Below are 24,663 nucleotides of genomic sequence, written 5' to 3'. Positions count from 1 at the left end.
AAATTTATAGCAGTTTTAAGGAAAAAGTTTATTTCTGAAATACATTTTGTCAAGAAAAATCCTGAAGATACAGAGTCTGAGGGGCCACTCTTAGGCCCATCTAGATCTCAAATTATTTCTGTATCTATCCTCCAAAAGTTTTTCAGATAGAGATATCCATCTTATGAATACTGGACTCGTGTGTGTTTGTTGTTTTTTGTTTTTGTTCAAGGTGGTCTTGTTTGTGTTTTGGTTTTTGATTTTTTTTTAATCTGAAACTGAATTTTAAGCTAAGTTTGTATGTTTTTGTCAATCTTCAATTCTTAACTCAGTATTTTACTGATCAGTATCTGGCTTTACAGATGACATTTTTATTTTGAAGTGATATAGCCTGTGGGGTTCAACTAAAGGTGACCACATGGTGAGATGATTGAGAATGCTGAGCTGTCTAAAAAGCACTTCCACTTCCTTCCTATCAGCTGATTGAGCTCTAGAATGGGTCACTGTGGAATCAGAATGGAGAAAGGAGAAATATAGGAGCAAGAAAAGGAAAGGATAAGCTTGGACTATACAAGCATTGATTTATAAGTGTTTAACATGTTGCAGAACTGCCTTCACAGCTGAGACACAGGAAAAACCAGCAGCTTCAAAAGCAGGCATTAGAAAGCAGAATCTAAATAAAAGCATCCCCTTTAAAACTTCTTTATGTGGCTCCTAGGTGTATAGTTTTCCGTGCACTTTGTATTCACTTCAAGAAAAACTAATAATTAAATAACTCATGTTGATTTGATGTGGTACCTGATTAACACAGAAATAACTTCCTGACATTTACTTATCATACCGGATGATAAAAGGACAGCTGCAAGTGTTTTACCTATTAAGTGTTTATCACATAGAAGAAGATAATTTCTGAAAATTAGGCATTTATTTAGACATAATTAAAAATTAACATGTTTTATATACTGTGAATGAGAATTGTGCCCATTATTGCTGACTAACACAATGACCAAGAAGAACATAGCAAAAGCAAACTGGAACAATTAAAGCATCTAACTTTCCAACAAACACTTGTAACATTTACAGTATACATGACAGTAGGTATTTTATAAATCTGCCTTACTGCAGAACTTCTTAACTGTTAGCATTTTTCATCCAAAAGAAAGGTTAGGTACACATTCGTACTGTAGAGCAGGCAAAACAAAGTTTTAACTTAAAAGGCACCAAGTGAAGCACCAACAATGAGAATGTAGCTAGAAATAGGACATCAATGAAACAAGAATACCTTCCAACTCACCGCAGAGTAGTTTAAGAAAACCCACAATTAGTTAAATACTATATTACAGAAAAGTAGCAATCAAAAGAAGGAAAGCCCAACTTTCTTCATCTCCATCATACTATTATCTCTTACTTCTTTTTTAGTTTTTACTTCTAATAAACATCTTTTAATGTACAGATCCATCTTTTAGTGTTGAGGTTATTTGATCAAAAGCAATTTTCTGAAGAAAAAGCAGAGATTTTCAAATATAGTAACGTATACTTTACAAATCAACTGCAGCAGTTACTGTTTTTGACAAAAATAAAAAGGAATAAAGATCAAACTCACCTAGACTATTGGCTAAAACTGTAATTTCTTTAAATGCAAATCTTGCATGAATCTTTGTTCAAAAAGCCCAAGAAGAATAAAACCATAAAACCTCTCCCAAAACCAGCCCTAAGCACCAAGCTAAAGCAGAATCTCTTTCTCTATTCATTGTCATTTTAAACTGCCCTCATCTGTTATAACTAGAAATACGTCTTCTGTATTTCTGAAGCTTTCTCAGAGGCACTATGTGAAACCAACAAATTGATACAGCAGCTTTTCTAGTTTTGAAAGAAAATAATTTATTCTTAACCCTTATGGGATTCCCATCTTGGAAGCACTTGCTGAAATACATTTGGCAGAACTGTACTGATCTTGAAGACCACACAAAAAAACCCCAGCAGTTGCTCACAGAAGAGCTCAATCTCACCAACAAAGAACCTAACTTGGAGGTTCAATGCTAACTCGTCTCATCTTCATGCTTGGTTTCAATCTCAATTTAAATAAATGTCCTTCAATTTTAAGCTCTAATCTTGAATTTAAATTCCTCCACAACAGAGGAGGAAGACAGAAATTAAAAAGGAGTATCATTAGCACATTTGCTGTAGTGCAACTAGGTATCCATAGGAGACAAAATACGCATTGGAGACAATGGCTAGATGAACCCATCAGACCAGCTGAAATAAGCTGCACTAGTTTCAGATTTAAAAAAAATACATTGCATGACATGTCTTTAATAATGTACATCAGCCTAGGTCTACCTAGGAAATCTATTTCTGGAGATCCTCTGTAGTCTTCACTGAGCTCCTAGGGTCTGCTATTCTATCTTTCTATTACTGTACACATGTTAAACAATCTCAGTTCAAACTGCTGGAAATCTCAAGGTTATCCTTACTTGCAATTTCAGTCTAATTTGTAGCACTAGATGTAGTTAAACATACTCTAGACTCCAACTGTTCAACTTAAATCATGTTTAACATACAAATAAAAGCTCAATGGTTAGCCAGCATGTTCTCGACACACGATTCTGGCTTGACTGTGACACTAAAGAACTACATGGTTAATAAATATCAAGTTCTATATGCAGTGGAAAAGGCTAGAAAAAGAACAGTCCCACAAACTCATCAGCTGCAAATCTGCACTTATGTCAAAATACATAAAGATAAAATTAGCAGTCTTATGCCATCTAGGAATCATGTGAGAACCATTACTTACAACTGCCTGTTCATCGTATTTCAAAGAAAAGCCATGGACACAAAGCCTTTCCAACATTTTGCCTACGTCTGCAAAGTGCTAGCAATCCAATGCAGAACAACAGCGAACCAAAAGACACAGATTGTGCAAATCACTGGCAGCACACCTCACACCGAGGGATTGTATCAGAAAAATTACTTGCAGCTGAAACTTTTAACATTGATTGTGAACATTCATACCTGCAAAAATACACATAGCTCAAATCTATTTCCATCTATTCTAAAAGTAAATTTGAGTGGGAGAAAGCAGAAAAAACCTTCTAAATCAGACTAAGAACAAAACGATGTTTTGAAAACGTGTTGTATGTTCAAAAGGTAATGATAATGTACCGTAGTACAAGAACACGTTTTAAAACAAATGCACAAATCGTCAACAGTGTCTCGGTGGTTACTCTGAGAGATTCATTGACCTTGAAGTCCTAGTATCTCACCAAACTGCACATCTACATATAGATGTTGTGTTGTTTGCTAATCCATAATGGTGACACCAGAGTTTGTGTAGTTCTAGCTCTAACAGTTAAGAAATTGCTGCAGCAAGTCTATTAGATTTCAGCCCTTTCAGTTTTAACCAACTGGATATTCATCTCACATTGGCATAGTCCTTTTCCAATGGGGAAAAAGAAAAGCAACTCAGTCAATTGTGTCTGATAACTAAACTAACTTATCACTTATATTTATCCCTCCACTACTAAATGGATTTTAACACAAACTGCTAGTGCATTATGAAGTTCTTTCACACTTGAAGAAAAAGAGATACATACATAGTGAACTTCTTCCCAAACCAAGATGTATCTGAGATATGTTTTTAAAGCAAATATGTATCATTTACTTAGCATAAGTAAACATAGGCAAAAAAACATTCAACCCAAATCTTCAAATTCCTTTAAAAACATAGAAAAAGGTGTCAGAAAAGTGGTATTTTGCAACTAAGTTCAAGGGTTATTAGATTCATTGCACATGCTTGTACAATGTACTTTCCAACATGGACTTTGAAAGAAAAAAGAACCTGAGGAAGTGACAAGTACTGTGATCACTCAATTCAAAACTGGTTTGTAATACAGCGAGATCAAGTTGCAGTTGTGAAAAGCAAACCAGCTTTTGCTGGGTATATGATATTTTTACTTTAAACAGCTATGTAGTTCTGCTGCAGTGTAATCTTACCTCGGCTCCTTTAAAAACAAAAATCAAATCCACTTTTTTTTTTTTTGAGATGACAGACTGATTATTGTAACTTATTATAGTTAAATACAAATAAATTGTTTTCTGGCAAACAGAAGTAAGCTAACTGTGCAGGCTAAGACAGGGAGAACAGTCTAGCATAAGTAATTTTGAACATGATGCTACATAAAAGCAAGACACTTCTAATACCACAAAGTCCTGACGCCTTGAGAACCTACTGTTCTCTCTTGAGAATACACATTCTACATTAGCCATGGTCCCTGCATTATTAATGACCTGTTGGTGCAGTTCTCCCAGTTCCCTTCAAAAAGGTGAGGAAAAAAAATGTCCTCAACACAGTACAATAAAAGCCAAGAAGTTTTTATCTGCTGTTGATTTAAAGTACAAATAAGTATAAGGCACCTCTTGTTTAATACAACATATCTTAATGAAGCTTTACATGCTTTTTATTTCACTGTACATACAGCTTGCTCACATCTCTCCCTTATGGCACAGTTCTCATTCTCTTTTGCCACGAGCCTTTCATTTAAAGTTCTAAAGAATAGTAAGAAAATAAGGAGGAAAAAACTCTGCCATGGTAGTGCTTAAAACAACACCCTTCTGGGGCAGGCAAGAAGACTAAAACCAGTACAACTGAGTCTGACAGTCAAACAAAATTAAGATTTGTTTGAAAGCTGATTATCTTAAATTTATCTTCTGAAGTAATAAAACGATTAGAATTCTTTTGTCACTCTCTGCCTTTAGGTGTTCAATGAGATGGTCATGACAGAGACAATTATCACAAATTACTAAGATAATTAGGCATTATTAAAAGAATCAGTGCCAGCTGCTTTCAGAAAATATGAATCATAACTTCAAAAAAACAGATGCAAAGAGCTTTTACAGATGATTCAAAGTTCTGTGGACATTAAAGAAACCCTTATAACACTCTCCTTCACACTAAATCAATTCTGACTAAGTCTGTCTATATCCTTCCAAAGAATCCATATTCACACCTTCACTGCAAGAAAAGCACTTAAACACAGTGTGCCAGCAAACGGCACAGAGACACTTCCAGGCTGCATCTGATCCAACAGTGCAGTCTTCTATCTCAGATGGAAAAACTCTATCAAACGTACTAGCTGCAATCCAAGCAGGAAAAGAAATCAGATTAAATACAAAGCGAGAACCCCTTGCAGACTATAGCACGAAGTAGCACTGAGATTGCTGTTGTAGTTTATGCTGAAAACTGCTAGTTCCAACTATCTCATACAAAGTTTGACCGTACAGCTTGGAATTATGTAGTGTTACGCGTTTAGAAAGCTCATATGGCATTACACCTTCACATGCTAACAAATGAAGGGGATAAGACTAATTAAAGAAAGCCACTTATGTGACTAAATTTTAGGTTGACAGTTCTTGTTAACCATGAACACTGTCAAAGAAAAATTCAATCTAAGTTGTTAAAAAAAAAAAGAATAAGCAAGTGGCATGCACATCACTCCTCTAATTTTATTACTGGAAAGAAAGCAAAGTAATTCTTAATGTACACACCCCTCTGACAAAAATTAATATGAAGCAACACCCAATTTTTTTTTCCTTCCAAGGAGATGTTAGCATTTGTCAGCAACACGTGAAAGAACTTGACAAAACATGGGAAACAGATTTTCCTCCTCCAGAAATGAACACTGCTTTGGAACTACATTTAAAACTAAGTGGACAAACATATCTCACTGTGTTCAAGTCATAATAAATACTTACAGAGAAAGAAATAACAGAATTCGTGTTTGTATTTTGGAGGGAGTCAAGAATGCATATAAAAGTTACTTAAGAGTACTAAGTAACACGTGTCATCTAAGGATGCAACTCCAGCCAGTCTCAGCCCATCACACAGCACAGTCATAGGTGCCAGCACATGCCAAAATCCTTTAAAATATTTTGCTCTTGCAAAATTAAACAATTAAATATAATAAAGGTATAGTTGAGATTATTTACTATTTACCCCGTGCAAATTCAGGGTAAACAAAAAGTGTATTAGAAAAAAATATCTCTTGGATTTTTGTTAATACCATTGGTACAATTGTACCCAGCTACAATTTCGTGGCAAGGGGATGGAAAACAGTTCAGAACTGAGAGATTTCTGTGGATGTCATAGCAGGCAGATGCCTTAAGGATCAGGAAATGCAGCATTTTAAACAGCAAAAGGAATGATATGAAATGATGGTACAGAAGACTGCTTACTAAATGACTATGAGATAGGGCATAACAGAAAGGATGAGATGCAGAGAAAAATAATCTGCTGAGTGGGTCAAAGATGAATTTGAAAGACAAACGTGAGGCCAATCTATCTAAAAGTTTCCTACACGGCCTTTACACTATTGCCCCAAATTAATGTCTGTCCTAATCTCAGATCCACAGCATGACTGCAAAAATGAATGATGAAATTACTAAGGCAGGCAGATGGGGTGCAGTCTGTAAAGCAACATAAAGCATCTATTTATAACAAACATGAATTTACACTTTTTTGGTTGGTTGGGGTTTTTTTGGTGTGTGGTTTTTTTGTTGTTGTTTTGAGTGGTTTTTTTTTTTAATGTCAAGGAACTGCAAAGGGATAATACAGCTATGGCCTCAAACCTCAATACAGGATCTTCTAGAAAGAACTGTCAAAAATCATAGAAATTTTAAAAATAGGACTAATATTAAAATGAAAATTATCACTGAACAGCATTGCTGATTACCAATAACAAGCCAGATTCAGCCTCTAAAGACACTTTTATGGACACAAAACACAAGTGGCAATTAACTTGGTATGTCTCTGCACACTGCTGTTTCAGATGAACTGAAGTGCTTCTGTTACTAGAAGAGTTTCTTCCTTATCTAAAGTCACTCAAGAATCTTTATTACCATCAGCTTTTATATCTTTTTCACCTAAACTGATAGCAGTAAGAAGAGTTTTCCTCATATGCAGAGTGTCTCAAACACAGAAGTATTATCTTCCTGTATCTTTGCTTCTTCGAGAATCCTTTTATTGACTACATGACTACTAGTACGTATTTTTGCCAACAGTGCTCAAAAGACAATTTCATTAATCTTCGATGTAGCAAGAAAACAGCAGGCCTGTGTGTCCAAAATATGGTCCACATTAATCTCGTTATTAAAAAAAAAAATTGGTAATTTTCAGTGTGTCCTATTGAAATCCTTAAATTTTTTTAACAAATACAATATTTTCCACTATTTTAAGTGACAATTGTTAAAACTCTTCGTAATTGCAATATTCTAGCCAATATCTATGATTTCCTCTAAAGACAGCACAAGCAGATCTTATAAAAAGCCTCTGCTAGAACACAGATAACAGCAACGGAGGATTAATCATTTTTGCTATAGCAACCACTGCACTGCAATTACCATAGTGACATGAGAAGAATAGGAGAAGCAATAATGAAGAGCGCTTACTTGTTTGGAGCAATGTGTCAGCCAAATAAGTGCAGAATTCTCTAATGCCCAGCTCTGTTCAACTTAATCAATCGAAATGCCATTTGTAGTAAACACGTCACAAAGCCTTTCTGATTTATTTTTCACAGGGCAATACGAATTTGTCAATTGTTCACTGTCCTTTGGTCAGGTTAATGGACCAATCATTGTTCTCATCTAACAGAGGGGAGTGCTACTTATCTTAGAGGTTCCAATTTAGACATTAAGTCCAAGGTCTCTTACATTACCATAAATATACTGATATATCTACATCTGCTTTTGCATATTTTTCCATGAGAATATACACACCCATATACACAAATATGTATACACAGAAATGTAGTAGACCTTACAGATATATATAGATGTGTATACAAAAATACATTTGCATATCTCTTTCATGGAAAAAACAATCTTTATTATTTCGGTACTTCAGGAACACTTGCTGCTAAGATTACGCTAACATCTGCGGCAGTTTCTCATGAGTCACCTAATTGTTGTTTGTTCCAGCTCCACTTATCTAAATTTCTACTCGATAGCTATTGTTCAACTTGCTTAGTTTAAACTAAGAAAAGAAACCTTACCCAAGATTAGTTGCCTTTGGAGGTTCTCAGTCAGGATCTTATTCAAACCCTGCCCTTTTCTTTCAAATGACAGGTAAATACAGCTGGAAGGAGTACTTCAAATAAGAGTTTTGGAAGCAGGAAATAATGTTAGACAAAGTCATCTTTTGAAACAAAACACATTTTGCTAAGATGTAGGTGTGGTCAGTAAATCAGAATCTTGAACTACAGAAGTGCAACAGTGTGCAAACAGAAAGGTGGGCACAAATGAGAAGGCAGCAGCACAAGTGATACACTCCCAAGCTCATGTCTGGACCTGACGTTGTTCCAGAGTCCAATACGCACTAGGATAAGTAAATGAGAAGTGGCAGAGAGTGAGAGCATAGAAAAATATGGAATCCTTTGAAACTCTTGGCGAGCGGCAAGGCTGGCACATCAGCTATGAGGTACAGAAGATATCAAGAAAGGGGAAGAAAATAGAGGCGGACAACACAGCAATTAGGATTTAACAGGCTTGTGACTGTATATTGAACGTGTTTCTAGTCACAGCAGCTGCATTCCAGTGCCAACAGTGAACATCCTTGCACCATGCACAGCGCAGAGTGAGCGCGCTATGGCATGCGCTGCTTAGTCTATCACCCACAGTGCGGCAAAAGCTACGTAGGCAGAAGGTACTGCAATCTTTTAATGCATCTCATTTTACTATTTCATTGTGGTATTTTGATTTGTTGTGCAATGAAACCTCTTTCAGGGCCCATTACAGGTTGCCAAATTACTATTTCAAACTGCAAACCATCATACCTTAACTGTCTTTGACTTAGAACAATCATTATTTCATCATTTTTGAAATCGAAAAGAGGAGATGTTCAAGTCTGACAAACCACTTCTAGAAAGGCATTTTCTTTAGCTTCAGCTCACTACCCGCAGGATCCGTGTGATAAATGCCTACCTTTCGAAGTATCCAAACACACACAGACATAGCACAGTGGGTAAATGTAGTGACTCTGATACAGCGTTGTTCCAGTAATGTGAGATTTTGCCTCTTTAATGTTAGACTGGTGCAGAACAAGAAATACTAGAATGAAAACGAATGTGAGCGGAACCCAACTAAGATCCTCCTTTGCATTAAAAGTTTTTTTCCTCCTACCAGTTACTGTATAGTCACTCTTACACAGAACTATTGCACTGTAGGCAGGATTTTTTTTATGATGATGGGGCGTTATTCAACTTCCTTCAGACTGCATTTCATAAAGAACATGGAATTTAGAATTATGTATGTTCAATTCAACATTCTCTAAAACTTTAGTTGATGAAAAAATAACTAATTGTTGTCTTGATTATTTTAAACTAATGCTGGAAAGATGAAAAGAAAATTGATGCACTACTCTATTTCCTACCCACTGTTAAAACAGAAGATTGAAGTTGTAATAGTACTCAAACAAGTAAACAATTATTTCAAGTTTACTATTTCTGTAGTTATTAGAATAAATTTTGTTCCTCTATCAAAATACACACATGCATTTACAGCACTCTTTTCACTCACTTAGGAAAATTAATGGGCAGAAAGATCATTAAACCATTTCCCATCCTTCACAAAGGACAAACTTGACTGATCTGGAATGAAGACAAAGATGACAGAGCGTATGTAGCTGCTCAGGAAGAGGAAGCAAGACCCTCATACTTCAAGATCTGTATTGGGTGTTCTCTCTCAGAGATGAAATGACTGAGATCTTTCAGAATAACCAGCTCCCAAAAGTCAGCTTGTGAAAAGCCAGCATCTTGTCCCACAGATGATACTGATGATTCCTTGCCTCTCTATTCACTTCACCATATACACATGTCCCTCTACACTTATTCGTGTACTTTTCTCAAGTCCCTGCACGAATTTTCTCCCATTATACTCATCCTTACTAGAAAGATTGCTCCACTATTGCCTCATGCTAGTGCTTTGCCTATGAATTTGATGGTAATTAGCAGAGCAAGGTATTTATTAAACAGCTAGTGCTATATCGGCCATTGTCATCCCTAACCTTGACTGTACCAAAACCACAACATGTACTGCACTGCTAGATCACTGTGCATTCACCTTATTCACATTTCAAAACGTTAACTAACATTTGAACAGTTCCACTTCTCTTCGCAAAGATATCCCAGGGTTTATTAAAATTCCATTTATTATGATACATTTCTAAAGTTATGATATATATCATTTGGGCTCATTAGCTACCTAACAGAGATAAAATTATCCTACATAAATTGCACCCACATTGCCATTGTGGTTTTTTTTTTTTTTTTAAAAAAAAGGAAGAAAGAAATAGAAATCAGATTCCTACTTAGTCCCAATTAGGACACATTATTCAGAACATCAACTTGAAAAATGGTTACAAAAAACTCAACACATTTAAAATTTTTAACTGCGAAAGACATAGTGTTCTATTATTTTCTTTAGGTATTATACACACAAGCATTTATATTTGTAGATACACAGTAAAATTTTACCAAAACTTACACATTTTAGAAAATATGTTAAACATTTCACAGAAGAACTTAGAACATTGTTCAGTTTCTACTTTATTTAATTTACTATAGATCTGTAAACCCATCCATAGTTGCTAGATCTAAGGATAATAAAGATCTAAGGATAATTAACTATCCAGCAGAGGCGTCTTCTAGCTACATGTGAGTAAACAGCTTTGCTAGAACTCTTAGCGATGCTTCTAAGAGGCAGCATAGAGCGAGAAAAATCGAACTCTGGGTCTAATACAGAGTCGGACTTTTAATTTAAAGAATTGTCATTTTCTTTAAACCAGATTTTAAAACAAAATGACGCAACAAAGCTACCATTCGACAACATATTACGACAACCTCAGTCTCACAGTTAACAAGTGTGTTATAAATACAGTAAATTAGTTCTTTAAGAAGTTCTTTACATTCAATAGTGTCAGCAGAATCAGGCCTGTAGCACTTTCGCTTGTGTTGCAAAATTCTTATTTTAGTGCACAGAAAAAACATTTTTTGGACTGCAAAATCAACATTTCCTGTTCCCTGTAACATGATATGCACATTGATAAGCCACAATTGATTGAAAAAGTACATTCTAATAGAAAAATATAGGCTTTCACTAACCCTTGCAAAAATAGATTTACATATAAATTATGTTTTTCTTCTGTCCAAAAGTCTTCCAGAATTTTCAATTACAACCATGATGATGTTACCATGTTTCAGCAATCTTTCTTCAAGTAATTTTAATTCATTTACATTTTGGCTTTATTAGTTTGTACAAGTGAAGAATTTACGAACATTTACTCAAATAATATCTTCTGAACAAGCTTAAGGAGAAAAACTAGTGTCATGGCAAACAAAATACACGTCTGATAAAAGTAAGTTTGGTGTTGTACAATGCCTCAAATAGCACTCAAAAGTAGATACATGTGATGCAGAATTTACTGGAATAGCCAAAGTTGAATTTAGTTGAATTTATTAATAATTATTCTCAGATATTTCAAGTTTTACAGTCAAATAGATATAATGCTTTAAAAAAAAGGTAAAGAAAACCCCCACATTCTGAGCACTGAACATCTTTATTTGTTTTTGATTTAGAGTAGCTAACCAAAATATGAAAAAGAAAGAAACATTCAATATAGTTTAGAAGAGTAAAACTCACCAAAATCTGCAAACACAGACTGTCCAACAACTTTCACCCCACTAGGCATTTCCTTACTTTTTCCAGCTTTAGAGAAGTTCCCATCCTAGCAAACAGAACAAAGATGATGCAAAAACTGAATGGCAGACCAGGTGATAAAATGTGACTTGAAGCAAAGAAAATATACATCAATAAAAAAGCCCTTAAGCAGATAATAAAGAGACATCTCAGCTATGGGAAAAAACGCACTCTTTGAAAATTGGGACAGAGTTTTTGCATTTCTAATTCCTCATGGAATCTTAAGGAAATCCAGTAAGAGTAATATTCAGGTACAATTGTCCATATATTTTGCTGTGTTATAAGGAAGATATTGGGTTATTTCAGCAACATAATCTAAATGATAATCAACTGATTATGAATACTAATGTGCATTTATGCATATTGACATGTGATTTTTATAGATACATCTAATACATAAAAATGCACCTGCACACCTGTTAAAAGATAGCTTCTGATTTTCCTTCTAATTAGGAAATCACTTGATTTAACATTAAGTCTGGTTTAGGTCTTGGTTTAATTGTCTATTATTAAAACCTAAGCCTGCAGAAAACAATATTCCAGTATTTCATCAGAAAGACAAAAGAGAAGTGCTGGATCCTTGTTTATCACAGAACTGGATCACAAGTGGAACAAAACCATTTTAAACATTGAGTTTTCATAACCAAGTAAGATGACCCAAGGCCCACTTTTCCAGTCATTGCAATCAGCTCATAAAAAGCGCTACGCACACAAGTAGATGTAAAGCCATTGAGACAAGTGATATTGTTTTGTGGATCATGGAGAGTTATCCATATTGCTTATTCATGTCATATTCAGTTTGTAGACTGCAATGCTGTTGAAGATGAAACTCTGGAGACAGTTACTAGGTGGATGTTTGACTATATCTATCTATCTATATCTATCTTTACCTTGACATAGAACTTATAATGACTTGGATGAGAAAAAAAATAATGGATGCAAATCATCTCCTTGCAGAAAAGATGACTAGGCTCTGTGCTCAGTTGGCCAGAAAAGCATCTATCAAATAGGCAAATATTTTAAAAGCATTTTATCATGCATCAGTGAATGGAATTACTTTACCTAAGTTTGCAGGGCAATTTAAAAGCTTTTAATGGATCAATCAAGGTATTTTAAAATTGATATATATGTACATATATTTTGTAAGTATGACATATTTTACTGGTTTGATTGATTCCAAATAATAGAATTCATTCTTTCTTTCTAAATATAAGCAAATCAATGCATACAAAATATATAATCTAGGATAATTTCTTTCCAGAATACAAGAGTTTAAAGCCTCATTCCTTAGCTAGTAAGAAACATATTAGGCACTTTCTATTGTAAGAAAAAAGTAAACTTTTCACATACACATGCTAGGATTCTTAACTATAGTCCTTTTGGATAATAGATTTAGTATAAAGGATACACTTAGTTTCAAATCAACTCATTTCATTAATGGTTGTTAACAATGAGGTTCTTCACTGACCCTCACCAGGTTAGGTAATACAAAAGCAGAATCTCAATAAATAAGTAAATAAAAAAATAATCCATTGACCTATTTCTCCCCAACCTTTAATTGCGTTTGTGGTATTCGGTTAAGACACGACTCAGGATTTTCTCAACTGTATCTTGCATACGTAGTGCAATGGTTAGAAGTGAAGTTTTGAACCTCTGTCCCACAAAATCTTACCCAAGAGCTGAAGTCATAGTTCTAAGAAAGCTTACTTAAATCAAAACTTTGAGACAGCAAGAATAAAAAAATCTGCTCAGTCTTTTCTTCATAAGTCACCGTGCTAAATGTCAGTAACCTCCTAGAACAGCTGATGACACACCAGGAGTCCTGCGACGGTGTATGAAGGCAGTCTGATTGATTTACTTAATAGTCATGTCGAAAATCTGCAGAGGAACTTAACTGAGTAAAAGATCTCCAGTGATACTCTGAAGTTTGAATGCAAGAGTGCAGTTAGTGCCTCAACATCTGTTCCACTCATTCCTGAAACAAGGAATAGCAGACGACTTCTTTTTTTTCCTTCCTTTTTTAAACTAGTCTGTGTTTTAACAGAACGGTTATTTGGGTTCTCTCTTACCTTATTTACCCATGTCTCAAAGTGAATGTTTTGTGAATCTGGTGATGTAGTAAGGAACAAATCTGCAAGGAGAAACATAAGATAAATAAAATATTTTACATTAGAATACACACAAAAATATTTGATCACTCAAAGATATGTAACATTAAAAATACAATACTTATATTTTATAAGTTATAATATTATATTCCACTGATTTTTTGATGTATATATATTAAACAAGAAAGATTAAAAAATAAAACCCCCCAAACCTATTTTCATCCCTCATGCTTTTCTGTATAAATAACTATACCTTCTGCAGTCAACTTTTGCATTTTATAGTTTACACATAAGTTAAGTTAGCCTCACATGAGCTAGTAAATGCTGCATATTCTAAATCCATGTTGAGGAATGTTTCTTATTAGTAAAGACAGAGACAGTCCTCAAAGCTAAAAAAAAGTACACATAGTGAAATTTTTAGTAAGTCAAAATTAAAAATGAAACCCTACCATCCCTCCTTTTATTTTGGATATTTGAATTAAACAACAGATATACTGTTGACAGGAGGAGAAAAGGAGCAGAAATATTTCAGGCTTCCTTTACACTAAAACTCTCAAACATCAAAACACTGCACAAGAGCGCTTCAGAGGACTGATCTGACAACGCCTACTTAAAGCGGAGCTTATTCATTGCCATTTAGGAAAGCACCCAAATTAGGAAAATGGGAAGAAAAAGCTTTATAAAGGAGGTTAAAAAAAATAATTATAGCGGGTTTAAGAAAAAAAAAAAAGATTTATGAAGTCCACTGTTAAGAAGTCCAGATTTTAAGGAAACTACTCTTTTAGATTTAAGCACTTGTTTTCTTTTTCATTGTCCCCCTTCCCCCTGGCAATTTAAAATATCACTATCCGAGTTAGAACACAATGGTTACTCTGTAGATAGGAAAAAAAAAAAAAGGGAAAGAAAAGAGAACATTAATGCTTTACCCTGAGTTGGTTTACTGAATAAGCAGGTGGACTGCTGTATAGGGAATTTCAGATGGCACGATAAGCCGTATTGTCTTCCAGGAAAAACAAAACCAAACCCAAACCATAAACTCCCACACCAAACACACACCCCCTCCAAAACAAAAACAACCACATACACACAAAAAAACCCCAAAGATTTTGCTCCCCACCTCCCCTCCAGCTTCAAAGTTGTACCATTTCATTTTATCCCCCTGACTATCTCAAATAGCAATTTCCTTTAAAGCATACACATGAAAAGCACGAGTGTGCTTCACTGGAAGGAATTGTATTGATACTTGAGTATTTCTTGAAGGCAAGAGACGGAGTAATGGAAACAATCTGAAGATATCATAGACGTAACTTAGAAAACATAAACTTTCAAATTTTAACTTTGCATGTAGAAGGAAGGTTGATTACTATCAGATATAAATCAGAAAAATATAAAAAAATCTAATACATTTACAGGGAAAAAAAGAGAAACACGGAACAGAAGCCTTAACTCCCTACGGGCCAAAATGCCACTAAGTCTTCGGAAAGAGTTTTTGAGGTTCGAATACGTATTTCAAGCAGGGCTGTAGTATATCCGTGCTGTAATTCGTACTGCAATTTGCAACGAGTTAAGGGCTATGTCGCACGCAGATTATGCCATAACAGGCTCTTTAATTGTTTTACTGAAACACACAGCAAATGACTAGCATTTGATTAGCAAATGTAACAGGTTGCCCAACCTCCAGCAGACGTTTTGTTGGCACTAACTGTTTTCCCAACACATCTCTGACTCAGTTTCACCCACTGCAGAGCTGACCCCTCACCTTTAACTGCCAAGTCAGTCCTCTAGGCAAGGAGAGCCCTTGGAGAGCATTAACTCAGCGTTCCCACTGGTAATGCTATGTTTATACATGTTTTGTGACTACCCCAGAATTAGACAAAATGGCATAGCTGCCAACACAAGACATAATTCACTCAGTATTATTATGCTAGAAATTCAGCTCTGAACAGTTGGTTATTACTCGGTTAAAAAAAACGCATCAAGTTTTTACGCAACACAGTTATTTTCTAGGGTGGAAAAAGCAAATACAATAGGCAGATATGAGTTATGCTAGGGATATTATAAAGTTCTTAGCTCCAAATCATTTAAATTTAAAACAAAGTTTATTAAAAATAAAACCTGCAAAAATAGACCAGCACTATTTCTTAACTAATTTAACATGCAATGGAATTTCATGTAACAATTATTCGTAATTTTAAAACCTATACTAACACAGCATACTACAACATACTATTTTACTTTCAATAAAAAAAAAAGAAATAAAACATTTTCCTCAATGGGAAAACGCAGTACCACCTATAGTATCCTTACAATAGAGCTTTTTGAATATAGAAAAATGAATGTCCTTAATATTTTACTTAGAAGTCATATAAGCACCACTACAAATTGAACTATCTACAATTAGTAATATATCTTCTTTTCATTTGAGCTTTACAGAATAAATTTATCAGTTACAGCTCCTCAGAGAGCATAATGGCCATGTTTGACTCAAAAGACATTCCATACTGTTCATCCCAGACCGAGTGATAACAGGCCACAAAGTCAAGCACTCCACATGACTGGTCAACAACAACAGCAAAGTAAACTGCAAAGTACACTAACCCTAACTTTGAGACACAGCCGTTATGGACTCACCCAAGTATTAGTCAATGACGTGTAACAGTTTATATTACACATATAAACCTATTTCACAAAAGCATGTAACAACGACAGAGAGATTTGCAATGGATTTTTCTTATGCATTGAAAAAATAATTTTTTTTCCCCATTCTTAGTCTGAAGCATATTAGTTATTTTTCCATCCCCATTTAATCTGATTCCTTAAGTAGTGTGTAGAACTATTCAGAAATACAACGGCACAGGGAATTGAAATAATATAGGAAAGCAAGGAACGATAGGCATATAAAGTCCAGGATGTCAGGACCAGAATCAAAAGTAGCTTTAAAAGAAACATTAAATTCCACAAGAAAAAAAGGGATGAGAGAACCACAGTGGCTGGGATGTCACACAACTTAATAAAATCAAGGAATACATTTAGCTATCTGCAGTGTAGAAGGAATAAATGAGGATACTAAATGCAAGTCAAAATACAAAGAGCTAATAGACGATAATTTAAATAATCTAAAATGTTTACTATGTTTAAATGTGGAGGTGCTTACAAAGATTTAAAGTCTTTGTTCAGCCGTTGAACAAATCAGGGATTTTAATGTGAACATTTGTTCCACGTTTTGAGAGTAGGAAAACGTCCTACTTTCAGAGGAGGCATCTACCATACATTTCCTTGGTTTGCAAGAGACCAGTGCTGAATATGGCCCTCTACAGTAGCTTCAAGATTATTAAATTCAGGAACATGCCTGTTTTGCACTGAACTCCCTTCCACTCCCAAAACAGCTTCTGTTGGAAGTTAGTAAATTACTTTTGCCCTTTGTTCCTTCTCATGTAGTCCTCTGTCATTCCTTTTTCCTAACTTGAGGCATATAACATCACATACAACGAATGGAACCAACACACCAAGGCAGCTCCAAGGCTGTAATATTACACTGCACTGGTAAAAAGCAAAGGCAGGTAAAGACAGCAGGTAATCTTCCAGAAATAGTATAGAGGAGCCAGCATCACGCTGCTGCTAGGTTAAAGCAACAAGCTGTGATTTCCCATACGGCAACTTAATACAGGTACAGCTGCACCACCTCTAGTTGTACAGGCCGCTGAACCAAGGCAGCTGGTATGTTATTGCCAATTGTCCTCCTTTTTATCCTTAAGCACTGAAATAAAATTGAATGTTTAATATTTACAAGTCATTTTCCATTTTGATCAAAAACGTCAGAGATTTCAAAGCAAGGAAAACCAAAAACGTTTCTTTGCAGCAGCAGCATAAAAATGCAATGTAATTTAGACACTCCAAATAACTGTTTAGAAATTTGTACAGTTCAGAATTACACGTTTTCCCCAAGTTTGTAGGAAAGAAACCTGTTAAAAAAAAAGCCACCAAACCCTCTCTGGTACAGTGTTTTAGACCAGGTTACTTCCAATCTATCTTATTCTATGATCCTGTCTGGCTCTATTACAAAAGTTTTTGTCCCTAGGAGCCAAAAGCTCCTAGAGGAAACTCCATGAGAGTTTTGGCTTTGGAGCCAAAAGCTCCGAAGAGGAAACAACTAAGAATCTGTGCAATTTATAAATAACTTTTTCTATATAGCCATAGCAAAAATTCCTTGTGAGCATCTCTTTCCTAAAGGAAGGGTGTCAATGGCAGATATCTCTCACCAGTATTGCTATAGCTTTCCATGTCTATTATTAGTAAATTCTTTAATATATCAGGGCTGCAGGAGAAGAGACGGAGCCAACAAATGCATTAAGATCTCTATGTCCAGTATTTGGATTACACAACAATGAAAACATGCACAGCTCATTTCTACACTTTTTGTATTTTAATATACTAATCATCTTGAAAACTTGCTTCTGGCTACCAAGAAAACTCAACTCCTCTTTCCTACAAGGAATACCTGATATATTACATATGCTCAGGAAAAGTCACTTGTCTAAAGACATACTGACACATTACCTTTGGAAGGCAGTTTTGGTTGCAATTTCAGCTGTGGAAAACAAAACAATTTGCACACAGATCTCTAAAGTATTGAAGGATGCATCATAATGCTCTGTTCAAATGCTGATGAACCTAACAACAGCACAATGTGAGATATTTATGACTTGAGGTTATAAAATAAATAATCTGGAGCTCAACAATCTTCATGACTTACAGAACACAAAGGTGATACTCTGGATACTTCTCCTAGAAAACAGGTACATAAAGAGATACTAAAAACAATAGGTAAGGATGTACCTTTAACAACCCTACGCCAACTGTAGATTCTGGAGATACACAATGGAAACAGGCCACTTTCCTACTCTCACTGCCAGAGAAAGAATATTGGGTTAGCTGGATGGACCACTAGATTAAGCCTCCAGAGCATTTCTTACATTTTTAGTTTGTGACATGATGTAATAAAGTAAGTAAAATCCTTTATAGTTGGCATGTGGGAAGATCTTTATGTCAGATTCAGGTGAATAGCTAGAAATAAAAAAGGAATACTGTTTGAGAGGAAACGTTTCTCTTAAACAAATGCACAGTGAAGTGTGTTCACATTTAAATATGTTTTCCTTTTTTTGATTTAACAAGCAGTGATTAACATAAAAACAACATAAGCAATAGGAAAATTCACAAAGTTCAACAGCCTGGGAATAAGATAAAGAATCAAACAGGTAACCCAGCATTTTAGATCCACAAGAGTGAAAAACAACCTAAACATACCAAACGCTTAATACAGAAAATACCTGACACATGCTGCAACACAACACCATGCTGTATTAGCATTTTACTTACAACTTTGCTTTCCCTGAAAAGCGATTTAGTGAGCAAATTCGGCTATTCTTTGAGTAAACTGGCTTAGTAATAAAATGCTGCTATCCAGGCTCTACTACATCAACAGTAAATACATATACTGAAAAACACCGAATTCAGCATTCATTCTTAGAAAAAAAGGAAATGGAAATTATTAAAATTTATGTTTCAGCTTGAAAAAAGGGAAGATATTCAAGTACAGCAAGCTCCAGTAACCTAAAGCTCATTACAGAGGAACCACAGCAGTTGCACTCCTCTATTTGATGGGACCAGCTAATTTTGACATTCTATCAACCTGTGGCCCAGTGAAGACTGAAAAATCTCCGCAGAAAGCTAGGTAAAACTTGTACAGCTAGACTGCACTGAGTTTAGTGTCTTTAGATCTGTCTTGTGCCAATGCCAAAGTCATCCCAGATACATCTACCAACACTGAAATAAGCTAGCTCCATTTCTGATTATTTTTATACAATATATCTAACAGAGCATTATATAACTACTAATGTTTATGGTGGCCAATCTCGGGCACCAAAAGCATGGCATTCTTGCCACAGGGGCTCAGAAACCAGATGCTTACAATAACGATGTCCAATAGATAATAACCTACTGAGAGCCCAACATGTCATGACAAATCCGTTGGTCATGACAATGGAATTCCAAAGAAAATATGGATTAAAATGCAGGACAGAATTCAAACACCTTGAACATGACAGCATTTCTTCTCTTCCTGCAATCTCTAGCTTCTTACACCACATATTTTACAATTTTTGCTGCAGATGCAGATATAATCATACAGGCAGTTTCCAACCAAACAACTCTACACCCAACAGCGGGTCCATCTCTGATCCTTATCCCATAGTATTCTTCACAGAGACAATCCTAGACTCCTCTCAACCTAGTCTTATGCAACTATGCTTCTCTTAATCCACACACGAGGTTGGTCCTCCTCTAATAACTTCAAGTCCATCTGTTAACACCCTCTGCTTGCAGAAATTCATCCAGTGCTCGCTCCTTATCATCTCCATCTAAATTCCCTACCTTCCGCCTAGATTTCCTCCCCATCTACCAACTCTGTTCCCACTTCCTGTCCATCTCTGCCTTTTGCTCCCAGCTCTCAGTTAAGCATCCAAACACTGGCAATAGTCCAGGGCCACAATGAAAAAGAAGGCTTCAATAATCCCTGTTTATGCTGATGGCTGTTTTAGAAAGGCAATAAAAGCAATTAAGGAAAACAACAACAACAACCACCACCCCCAGTTGATCTTTCTAAAAACTGTTTCAAACTGGCCAAATTTGGATGGATCTTTTAATTAAAACAGCAAAAGTGAAGAGACTATGCCATCTTTCAGGAAGGATGTTCAAAAGTGCGTGCTAGGTCACCAAGAAAAAAGTTGCCCTAAGTTATCAACTGCCAAACCAGCTCCACCATGACTTCAAGTCTGTGAAAGTGCCTAAGCAAGTAGAACTGAAGGTTAGAAAAAGTTCACCGTGGAGGTAAGCAGAGAGCTTAGAAGACTTCAGCCCAAATGGAAAACTGCAGACAATCTTATTAAATAAAGCAGATAGTATTACAAACTCTACTTCTAAATATTGCTTTTTCTTATTAGGACTACTAGGAAATTGCAAAAAACTAACTATACAGAATCCTAGTTCACTTCTAATTATCCTTGTTATTTTTCTTCACTTTTGAGTGTTATAAAAACTGGTACTATTTATAGATGGAGCATTCATTTCACTAATGACTGATTTGACCTTTCTGTTTAATGTCAGAGGGCTTTATTTCAGAATTAAAACCCTCAGCATCTACGGTTGTCTTCAGAAGCCACTAGAGCAGAAGCAACATTAAGTTACTCCTTGATTTAACATTTTCTTCAGAAGTTTAAGTTAATAAAGAAAAAAAAAGCCCCTATTTTTAAACACTATCAAAATGCACAAGTTACTACCCAATTAAGATGTGTACACTCCAAACATGCCTAAAAAATTTTTCATTTATGTGGAAGAACAGGTGTGTCTGTGAATGCTCTTTAACTGGAAGTTACTCGTGGATACAAATACGTCTTCTTGTATGTATTGGTAAATGCAAATAATGTGCAGAACTAAAAATCTCTGTTTTTCTGTGTGTTGACAGAATGGGTAAGGTAATAACTTTATTAGAAATCATTAAATGCCATAAAGCCTAAAGACAAGAAACAGATAACTTGCCTCTATTCACGTTACAAATTTTCCTCTATTTACATAACGGATTGACACACCAGTGGGGAAAAAAGTATTTAAAGAAAGAATTAAAAATATTATTTACAATTTTTTTAGTTGTACTTATACAACTTTGGTTGCACATTACTTCTAATATGCACAAACTTAATCTTATACTAAAAAGGCAGATATAGTCAGTTATATTTCTTCACTACATGCAAATAGAAAACCGAACCTGACAAGTTTTGTTTCTTCTTAAGTTCCTAAATTCTTCATTCAGGTAAAGAAATCCTCTATCATTCAGTATTCAGATTTATTTGTCCAGTTGGCATTAGTACTGTACTAGAGAAAATGGAATACATCTACTGCCTGGCTACAGCAATTTAGCTCTTACAATATAGATGTGAGTACAAGTACCAACACTAATGAGTCTGCAATTAACTTTCATGTAACTAGCACCAAAAATTCATGACAACAGTAAGTTAAGCAATCACACCTTCTAGTAACTTCCTCCTCTGAAAAATTTAAGCAAAACAAAAGGACTTCATATGTTCCAAACAAGCTACTTCGTGTTTGCAAGTTTTTTAGAAATACGCTTATTATAAAAGACGTTGTGAATTTATTCTGCTTTTCAAATGGGTCTTTAAAAATTTAGTAAGTGTTTACTGGAACTATTTAGTAAAGCAGACAATAAACAATTATAAACAACATAATTAAGCACTAAAATCCATTTCATTATTAAAAATTATTATAGAAAAAAATCCATCTGCATTAATTTAAAAGCATCACTTAAATGGAAAACTTCAATATTAGATTTAGAATCATAGAATCATAGAATGGTTAGGGCTGGAAGGGACCTTCAAAGGTCATCTAGTCCAACCCCCCTGCAAGGAACAGGGATATCTCCAACTAGATCAGGTTGCTCAGGGCCTTGTCCAACCTGGCCTTGAACGTCTCCAGGGATGGAGCATCCACCACCTCTCTGGGCAACCTGTTCCAGTGTTCTACCACTCTCATGGTAAAAAATTTTTTCCTAATATCCAACCTGAACCTACCTCCCTCTATTTTAAAACCGTTACCCCTTGTCCTATCATAACTGGCCCTCCTGAACAGCCTCTCCCCATCTTTCCTGTAGGCCCCCTTGAGGTACTGGAAGACCGCTATAAGGTCACCCCGGAGCCTCCTCTTCTCCAGGCTGAACAGCCCCAACTCTTTCAGCCTGTCCTCATAGGAAAGGTGCTCCAGCCCTCTTATCATCTTCGTGGCCCTCCTCTGGACCCTCTCCAACTGGTCCATGTCCTTCTTATGTTGGGGACTCCAGAACTGGACGCAGTACTCCAAGTGAGGTCTCACGAGGGCAGAGTAGAGGGGGAGAATCACCTCCCTCGACCTGCTGGCCACGCTCCTCTTGATGCAGCCCAGGACGCGGTTGGCCTTCTGGGCCGCAAGAGCACATTGCCGGCTCATATTGAGCTTCTCGTCCACCAGTACTCCCAAGTCCTTCTCCTCAGGGCTGCTGTCGATCCATTCACCACCCAGTCTGTATTTATGCCTGGGATTGCCATGACCCAGATGTAGGACCTTGCACTTGGCCTGGTTAAACTTCATGAGGTTGGTACGGGCCCACCTCTCCAGCCTGTCGAGGTCCCTCTGGATGGCATCCCTCCCTTCCAGCGTGTCGACGGCACCACACAGCTTGGTGTCATCGGCGAACTTGCTGAGGGTGCACTCCATGCCACTGTCCACGTCACCGACAAAGATGTTGAAGAGGGCCGGGCCCAACACGGACCCCTGAGGGACGCCACTCGTGACCGGTCTCCACTTGGACATTGAGCCGTTGACCACTACTCTCTGAGTGCGGCCATTGAGCCAATTCCTTATCCACCGAGTGGTCCATTCATCAAACCCATGACTCTCTAGTTTAGAGAGAAGAATGTCGTGCGGGACAGTGTCAAAAGCTTTGCACAAGTCCAAGTAGATGACATCCGTTGGTCGACCCTTGTCCACCGATGTTGTCACCCCATCGTAAAAGGCCACCAAGTTGGTCAGGCACGATCTGCCTTTGGTGAAGCCATGTTGGCTGTCACCCACCACCTCCTTGCTCTCCATGTGCCTTAGCATGGTTCCCAGGAGAATCTGCTCCATGACCTTGCCAGGCACAGAGGTGAGGCTGACCGGTCTGTAGTTGCCCGGGTCCTCCTTGTTCCCCTTTTTAAAAATGGGGGTTATGTTCCCTCTCTTCCAGTCATCGGGGACCTCGCCAGACCGCCACGACTTCTCGAATACAATAGCCAGTGGCTTGGCAACTTCATCCGCCAGTTCCTTCAGGACCCGCGGATGGATCTCATCAGGTCCCATGGACTTGTGCACCTTCAAGTTCCTCAGATGTTCTCGAACCTGGTCTTCAAGTACAGTGGGCGGTGGTTCATCCTCACAGTCCCTGCTAGTTCTTTCCACAGCTTGGGTGGTAAGACAAGAGGCTTTACCAGTGAAGACTGAGGCAAAAAATTCATTGAGTACCTCAGCCTTCTCTATGTCCCGGGTAACCAGAGCACCAGTATCCTTCCGGAGGGGGCCTATGTTCTCCTTGGACTTCCTTTTGTCCCCTACATACCTATAGAAGCATTTCTTGTTGCTTTTTATATCCCTTGCCAAATTCAATTCCTTTAGGGCTTTAGCCTTCCTCACTTGATCCCTGGTCACTCTTACAGCTTCTCTGTATTCCTCCCAGGCTATCTGTCTCTGCTTCCACCCTCTGTAGGCTAACCTCTTCATTTTCAGTTGGTCCAGGAACTTTATTTATGCCCAATAGTTATGCTTCTGAATGTGCAGAGCAGGTGGGACTATTCCTCTGGTTTTAGCACTTCAAACAGGAGTTTTCAGATAGAAAATTCTGTTTATTTTCAGAATAAAGGCAATGATATTGTTTCAAGCAATAGAAGATAACCACCCAGCATTAAGAGTGTTTTCAGAACCCATTTTCACATTCACGCTTTCTTAACAAAATGCTGTTTGAGGCAGAACCAATTTACTTCTCACCTATATCAAGTCATTGATTCCCATAAAAATATTATCTTGGTACCCCCCAGTGTATATAATTATATCAGCATATAATTAAAAATTTGAAAAGGAATAGCTGTTTTCATAATGGCAATTTTAAAATTAAAACTGCTACACAGATAGCACAGGTCATGAGTTCTTTTAGAAAGATAAGAAAAAACTTTAGAGAAAAGAAATAGCTATTTTT

At 36.5% G+C, this 24,663-nt stretch overlaps 1 protein-coding gene across 2 annotated transcripts in view; it reads right to left on the bottom strand.

Moving 5' to 3' along the window:
- Positions 1-24,663, bottom strand: part of ITFG1 (integrin alpha FG-GAP repeat containing 1) — an 88,972-nt gene that overhangs the window by 47,433 nt on the left and 16,876 nt on the right. For both annotated transcript variants that reach the window (XM_086620850.1, XM_086620849.1), the window contains 2 exons: positions 13,794-13,855; positions 11,668-11,752 (listed from right to left, as the gene is read on the bottom strand). In XM_086620850.1, the coding sequence (XP_086476976.1) occupies positions 11,668-11,752; positions 13,794-13,855 (147 nt within the window). The remainder of the gene's footprint in view (positions 1-11,667; positions 11,753-13,793; positions 13,856-24,663) is intronic.

Source organism: Tauraco erythrolophus, chromosome 15 (genome assembly GCF_009769465.1).
Source record: "Tauraco erythrolophus isolate bTauEry1 chromosome 15, bTauEry1.pri, whole genome shotgun sequence".
NCBI lineage: Eukaryota > Metazoa > Chordata > Aves > Musophagiformes > Musophagidae > Tauraco > Tauraco erythrolophus.
This window is presented reverse-complemented; position numbering and strand designations above follow the sequence as displayed.